This window comes from Chrysochloris asiatica, unplaced genomic scaffold (genome assembly GCF_000296735.1).
Source record: "Chrysochloris asiatica unplaced genomic scaffold, ChrAsi1.0 scaffold00014, whole genome shotgun sequence".
Classification (NCBI taxonomy): Eukaryota; Metazoa; Chordata; class Mammalia; order Afrosoricida; family Chrysochloridae; genus Chrysochloris; species Chrysochloris asiatica.
The window spans coordinates 5,704,319-5,712,168 of record NW_006408532.1 but is presented as its reverse complement, the minus strand read 5'-3'; the positions used below and the strand labels follow the sequence as shown (position 1 = coordinate 5,712,168).

Here is a 7,850-nt window from a genome sequence, read left to right as displayed (position 1 = left end):
TGCCACTTGGCTAATCCATCTCATTAGGCGTCTTCCTCTTTTTCTCTGACCCTCCACCTTACCAAACATGATATCCTTCTCCAGTGACTGGTTCCTCCTGACAATATGTCCAAAGTATGAGAGACGAAGTTTGAGACAGGCTGGCATGGGCTAAATGGGACAGAAGTAAATAATGATGTATATTCAACCTTGGAACAATAGGCTCTGTGATACAGGAATCTAGGCATAGTGTGAAGATTATAATTCTGAAGAATACTAAGATTCCTGACTGTCTTATGAATATTGGTTTCCCTTGACTAGTATTGTAAAATAGACACTTAAATGGGATAGAAAGGAATGTCAAGAAATATGATTACAGAAAGCTTGTAAGCCTGTCTTCAGCCTATAACTGATTGGAATACCTAACAGGGGTTCTAGAACTAGCCCAGTGAAATAGGCCTCTTGTGGAACCTTTGCAGCGTATAGGACCTTAGGTGGAATCCTGAACCCCATCCAGAACCTTTTGAGGTGGGACATCTCCACTAGCAAGGATAAACAGATCTACCTGGAACAGCTGGAGTGACAGAAGATATATCTTCAAAGAAAGATCATCAGGAAAAACCCAAAATAAAAATGGCAGTATGATTGGCTACTACAAGAATAAGCAAGTTGTTCGCCGGGAAGCCATCAAGATAAGCAATCAAGTCCCTTCCAGACAAATCCCCCTCTAAGAATGAAACTCAAACATATGAGCATGCATGCAAGCTTTCTGGAAACCACATTGGTCTACCAGTGAGTGGAAGAGGGGGAAAGGGTGCAATGAAGAAATGGGCTGAGTTCAACCACATTCCATAGATTCCTGTTGACCTGGAGATGAGAGATGGTTGGTTCAAAGTGTGGTGAGATCTGGGGACACATGAGTCCATGGACAAGGACATAGATACAGAGGGCTAGAGCTGAGAGTGAAGCATCCAGCTGATATAAAGTGATGGGAGAAACACAAGAACACCCAAACTTGCAGACAGTACCCATCTGACCTAGCCTTGATAGCTTGATAATCAGAACTCAACTAGAGGAAGTAAAAAAGAAAAACAATTTTTGATAGAAGAAATGAGGGTAAATTGCTACAGTTTGATGAACTTGACATATATTCATGGAGGTATTAGCTCAAAATACCAACAGAGAGGGAAGGAAGCTTCACATCAACTATCAATGCTATCCCCCTCTATATACAAGGTAGATTAGTGATGGGCAACTTAGACACTGGTTACCTAAAAGGAGCTCTGGTAGCATAGTGGTTACGAATTGGACTGCGAACTGCAAGGTCAGCAGTTCGAAACTACTAACTGCTCTGTGGGAGAAAGATGAGGCTTTCTGCTCCCGTAAAGATTTACAGCCTCGGAAACCCTGTAAAGGGTCCCTATGGGTCGGAACCGACTAAACGGCACTTAAAAACAACACCTAAAATGAGGGGGCGATCAAGGCACGAAGTGACTGGTTTACAAGGTTTCAAGAGGGAGTTTAGTTTAAGAGTTGGGGGAGAAGATAGAGTCCCCACTGAATAGTTTTCATCTTGTCTAGATGGGTCTGGTTAAAAGAGATGGGGATAAGATTCTTATGATTCAATAGTGAGTAACTGTTATGACTAATTACGATTGTCACAATTCTAAAGGTAGAAGTTTTGTAACAAAAATGGGGGAGTAGTTAATCTTATAGTCCAGAAACAGAGGACCCTAGGACCATCAAGGGAGAAGAGCAGAAGCAGCGACACCAGAGATGGAGGCAGAGATGGGGACATGGAGAGAGGGAGTAGCTGAGGGCTCTAGATTCATGGAAAGAGAGGACTGAGAGCTGACGGCCAGGAGGCACACTTGTAGAATGTGCCTTTTGGTGGTTTAAATTATTATATATGCCTGAGTGTTTAAAAAAAAAAAAAGAAGAAAAAGAGCTAAAATGAATAGAGAGAAATAACTGATGGTACATGGAGGGGATTATAATCATTGTAATGAAATAAGGTATATGATTTGTTGAATGTAAAACTGATATCTGCCCTGTAAAGTTTCACTCAATTCACAATAAAAACTTTTAAAAAAATCTATCTGATGAGTCTGAGTTATAGACGTCAAATGTTCATGGAAAAATTCCATTATCTTTAAATCCCATTTTTTCCACAAAGTTTTTTGAAGTCCCCTCAAACTACAGAAACGTTGTTGTTGTTATTAAGTTCCATCGAGTCAGTTCCAACTCAAGGAGCTGCTGGTGGGTTTGAACTGCTGACCTTGTGGTTCACAGTCCAGTATTAATCCTAGAGCACCACACCAAGAGTCCTGGGTAGTGACATTACATGTTCACAATTTAAGTTTTCCTTTCACACAGAGTAGAAATCGCTTCATGTTGTTTTCCAGGCTGTGACGTTTCAGAAACAGATTGCCAGACCTGCCTCCCAATGTACCTCTGGATGGGTCTGAACTACCATCCTTTCAGCTAGCAGTCTGGTGCTTAACTGGTTATGTCACTCAGGGACTCCGACTTTCACTATAGAGTAAAAATGTATATTTTTGCATGCACTAAAATGAATGAAAGGATATAGATGGGAGAAGAAATGACATCATTTTTCTTCTCTTCCTAATCCCTTAAATTGAACTTGCATTCATTTCTATTCAGAAAAAAAATCAACAATCATTATTACAATCTTATTTTTACAATTCTTATGTAGTATATTATTAACAACCAGAGAACCAAACAGAGTGGCTTAGCTCTGGGTTCACAAGTTCAGGAGAATGTGGGTGTGCCAATAAGAGTCTTGTTATTGTAATTGTGACCTTCCTGGAGGTTTGAGATTCTATACATGAGGCAGAGAGTCTTTTCTTTCAAAGACCTCAAGTTCCCATCCCTGGGAAGTATAAACAGCCTGTTCCAACCCACAGAACCAACCAATTGCCTCTTTATCCACGGCCCATACTACATCCTGGAAATTTCTCAGTGAGAAACTAGAAAGACACCTTACTTGCCACTAAGCAGATTTCTGCAAAAATAATAAGCCAGTTTAGCCTCCTACCTAGGTAAGGAATACTGGGAACCATCTTCAGGCTTCGGATATATTCTCGAGTCCGCTTGTAATTATCTTCTTTAGACATCAGGTAGTCCAACTTCTCAAAAGTGGTCTTGTCTTTTCGATTCAGAAGCTGGAGAGAGAAGAGGTAGCGTGTGAGAGAGAAGGGAAATAAACCAGAAGGTAAAGAAAAAGGTTAACAGTGATAGAGTTTAAAATAAAACATCCTCAATGGTATACCTGTCATGTGCCAAATCCTGGGAACAACTAAAAGCTTTAAAAGGTCATTTCATACCTACACCTATGGGAGCAGTAGCTCAAAAGAGGGAACAAGTCCTTACAGCAAGAAGCATTCCCACCCCCTCCACACACAGAGTAAACAGGGATGGGCAACTTGGACATTGGCTACCCAAAATGGGGGCCGGGGGGCTACAAAGGCAAGAAGTGACTGGCTTACAAGCTTTCAAGAGGGAATCTAGATCCAGAGGGCCTGGAAGAAGGTAGAATCTCCAGTGAGTAGTATCCAATCTGTCTAGGTGGGGCTGATGCAATGAAATGCAGACAGGTCTCTTGTGATACAATCAATTTTATTCATTTAAAAAAAAAAAAGATCATTTCATGCAGAGATGAAAAGTATTATGGCCCTAATTTCTCCATTTTCCTAGAATTTCACACTTGAAGATACCCTCTGAAGCCACTTAGTCTGCTGTTATAATTAATGCCCGAATCCCCTGTACAGCACTACCTCTGGTTGCACAGACAACGGAAAGCTGAAAGGAAAGCTCAAGGTCATCTAAGTTATTTCATAGTAATACTAGGTCTCTTCCATATAACCCATAGCTATTTGCTCTTTCCCAACTAATTTTCCATTGCAGAAGGCTCTAAAAAAATGCCACCTAGCCAGCCCTCTCTCTAATCTAGGTTGTCTCTTCCAGAATCTCCATCATCTGTGGCTATGTCACATTTACAACAGGGTACAATATTTTAGTATTACTAACCTTCTTTTCTGTATGCAGTCACCTCTGGGTGACTCATTTAAATAAGTACAGGATGAGCAGGTATTCACAGCCCAGAGATTAGTGAAGCAAGATCCTTGTGTGACGGAGATGTCTGGTTTATAAAGCTGGTCACTAGGCAAGGGGAAGAACTACACACTTAAACTGTTTTTCAGGACTGAATCTCGCTGTGGTGGTTCTGTGTGCCCTAGGACAAGGCTGGTGCCAGAAGATAGCAACAAGTCTCCTTGAATACAGTGTCACTGAAGAAAGGAGTATAGACTGAGAGACCAGCCTTGAGAGGAAAGGCAGGGTCAATGAGGGAGAGCTTGCTTTGGCACACAGCACATGGTTGATGCTGAGAGTTCCTACATGCCCGGCTTCTAAGGCCCAATGCTTCTGGGGCTTGAGATCCATGGTTAATCTCAGGAGTGCAAATGGAGAGGCAGTCTAACTTGGAATGTCCTCGACCAAACTTAGTGCTGAGATGAGACCCCAATGGTTTGTGCAGGGACATAAACCAAGAGACCTGCCAAATGCTTCAGAGTGAGGTAGGCAGTGTTCAACAGCCTCAATATACAGTAGAGAGAAGCGGTATGGTGACTTTTCAATATCAGGGAGACAGACTAGTGCCCCCTTTTGTACTAACTTTCCTGGGATTCTTCAGTAGGTTGGGCAACTTCTGACCTTACAATTTGTTTTGTTTGGAGGGGAAGCAAAGGAACAGGAAGCGATGTGACAATTAGCACCCTAAATGTTGTAAAACAGGTCATAAAATGAACTCTTCCATTAATGAGCTTTTTTTAACTACCTTTTTATTTATTTTTTTGTGTGTGTGTGGTGAACTGAGTGTTAGTTTACATGGGAGACCATCAGCTTTACACCACTGTTTCATTGCAATGATTACAATCTCCTCTGTGCATCATCATTTAACAGTATTTGCTTCCATTCCTTCTGTTTTTTGTTTGTTTGTTTGTTGGTGGGGAGGATGGTTGGGGAGATGTACACAAAAACACTCGGAATATATAATAATTTCAACAACCAAAGGGCACATTCTACAAGCCTGCCTCCTGGCCGCCAGCACTCAGTCCTTCTCTTTCCTGAGTATGGAGTCCTCAGCAGCTCCTTCTCTCCATGTTGTCCTTTTGTGACTAATTTCACTCAGCATAATGTCCTTAAGGTTCATCCACATTATGTGGTGGTTTGCAGCTTCTTCGTTATTCTTCAAGGTAGCATAATATTCCATTGCTTGTGTGTACCAAAGTTTGTTTATCCATCCTTCCATTGATGGGCACTTTTTTGCTTAATTACCTTTTGAACCCACATATTACAAGAAACATTTTTCACCTATCAAACTAGCAAAGATTAAAAAAAGGAAGAGAAAGAAACATAAAAGCAGGAGAATAAAGCAGCTATCCTTCCTTCACAGCCTTGCATACAGTGCTGATAATGCTCTCTTCTATGATGCCCTAATTTTTGTATTGGAAAGGCAGAGGGGAAACTGGTACCCTAACAATGTAGTGAGGACTCTCCTGTCACACACAACACAAACAGCCTCAATAACCACAATGATAACTTGGAGCAAATCTCATGGTAGAGCTTAATACAATGCAATTCCTGGGATCCAGGTCTGCAAATCCAGGATTCCAGGACATGTATAATGTACTAGGGAGCTTTAGGCAACTTCTACTGGATTCATTGATCCTCAGAGTCTCCAGAGTAGCAGAGAATACTGGTGGGTGACAATTCAGTGCAGGGGAACAGCTGTGGATTATGATCTCCAGGGAGGAGAAGCAGAAGAGTAAGTTGAAAGAAAGCTACCAGGGCTGAAGAAGGTGGAGAACAAAAACCAAGCTTTTACTTTCCCACTGAGCAATTTAGGACAAACCAGGGCATAGATGCTACACAGATGCTAGACATAATGATTGCTTAAGTGACTCATCAATTTGAATCTATTACCAATCATGTTAACAAACTGACAGAAAAAAACAGCCTCTTCCACTTGCTGTTTGCAAAGTACCTCACATACAACCACTCCTCTTTACAAAGCTAAGGGATACAGACAACCGATAGAGCCAGGATTATTGTTGTTAAGTGCCATTGAGTAGATCCCGACCCATAGGGACCCTGTATAGGGTTTCCAAGGAGCAGCTGGTGAGCTTGAACCACCGATCTTGCAGTTGAAACGACTCTGCAGTCTGACGCATTAATCCACAGCGCCACACCAGGACTTAGGGTCTTCATTTTAGGTTAATAAAAATAATGGTTAAGTGATTAATCTGAGTCCCTTAGGGTACTTCACTCAATAGAAAAAAAAAGACATATATATTTTAACAACATGGTGAGTGAATGGAGCTTGAAAACCAAGACAAATAGTAAATGAATTACTGGAAATGGAGGTATCTAGGAAAGTTATATTGTCGTTGTTAAGTGATGTCGACTCAGTTCTGACTCACAGCAACCCTGTATAGGGTTTTTTTGTTTTTTGTTTTTAGTATTTTATTGTGAATTACATGATAGTTTACATGGGAGAACATTAGCTTTACATTCATCCTATTGTATATCGTTTCATTGCCATGGTTACAATCCCCTCCATGCATCATCAACCAACCAAAGAGTATATCCTGCAAGCCTGCCACCTGGTCATCAGCACACAGCCCCTCTCCATTTCTGGGTCTCTCCACGTCATCGTCTCTGCTTCCATCTCTGGTATCACTGCTTCTCTGGGTAGTGTCTCACACTCCACTCCTCTCCCTTGATGGTTCCAGGTACCACCACTCTTGGACTGCAAAGTCAATCACTCCCCTCCTTTTGCTACAAAACATCTACCTTTACATTTCCAAACCTCGCAGTCAGTCCTAATAACAATTATTCACTGTTATACCACAAGGGACCTATCCCCAGCTCCTTTCATTAGCCCCGCCCAGACAAATTGGATACTACTCAGTGGAGAGTCTACCTTCCTCTATGCCCTCTGGATCTAGGCTCCCTCTTGAAAGCTTGTAAGCCAGTCACTTCTTGCCTTTGTAGCCCCTCCCTCCAGCCCCTCATTTTGGGTAGCCAATGTCCAAATTGCCCATCCCTGTCTACTCTGTGTATGGAGGGGGTGAGAATGATCCTCGCTGTAAAGATTTGTTCTCTCTTTTGCGCTACTGCATCCATAGGTGTGTAGGTCAAGTTCATCAAATTGTATTAGATTGCTCTTTTTTTTTTCCCTCTTCCTTCTTCTTCTAGTTGAGCTCTGATCATCCAGTCATTGAAGCCAGGTCAAGTGGGTATTACCTGCAAGTGTGGGTGTTCTTATGCATATGCCCTCTCTTCTTATCAACTGGACGCTTCACACTCCACTCTAGTCCTCTGTGGCTATGTCACTGACTCTGGGCCCAAGACTCCCCAGTTCTTGCCACAGTTCTGGCCAACCAGGTCTCCACCCGAGTTTACAGGAGTGTACTGAATATTGTAGGGCTTAGCTCACAGCTTCATTGCTGTTTTTCCCTCACTTCCCCTTATCGGTGACGAACGTGGTTACAATCAGAGCACATGTCTGCTTGTGTATTCCCACTGAGTGTTAGTCTTGGAAGGAGTTTTCCCTGAGGGGACCCGAACACTTGCCTTGATGTCTCCTGGGCAAGCAACTTGCTTGTTCTTGAAGTAATCAGTCGAACTGCCTTAATTGTTTTGTATTTTTCCTGTTGGTCTTTCTTTCAAGAAGTATCTTCTGTTTTTCTAGTCATTCCAGGTTGGTCTGCTTGTCGTTTCCAGTGGAAATTTTCCACCACAGAAGATTCTGGGTGAGGTTCAGGAGTCCAATGGTCTTATGTAAT

General features: G+C 42.1%; 1 protein-coding gene across 2 annotated transcripts in view; it reads right to left on the bottom strand.

Moving 5' to 3' along the window:
• RALGPS1 (Ral GEF with PH domain and SH3 binding motif 1) overlaps positions 1 to 7,850 on the bottom strand; it is a 522,711-nt gene that overhangs the window by 228,303 nt on the left and 286,558 nt on the right. For both annotated transcript variants that reach the window (XM_006834782.1, XM_006834781.1), the window contains one exon: positions 3,038 to 3,164. In XM_006834782.1, the coding sequence (XP_006834845.1) occupies positions 3,038 to 3,164 (127 nt within the window). The remainder of the gene's footprint in view (positions 1 to 3,037; positions 3,165 to 7,850) is intronic.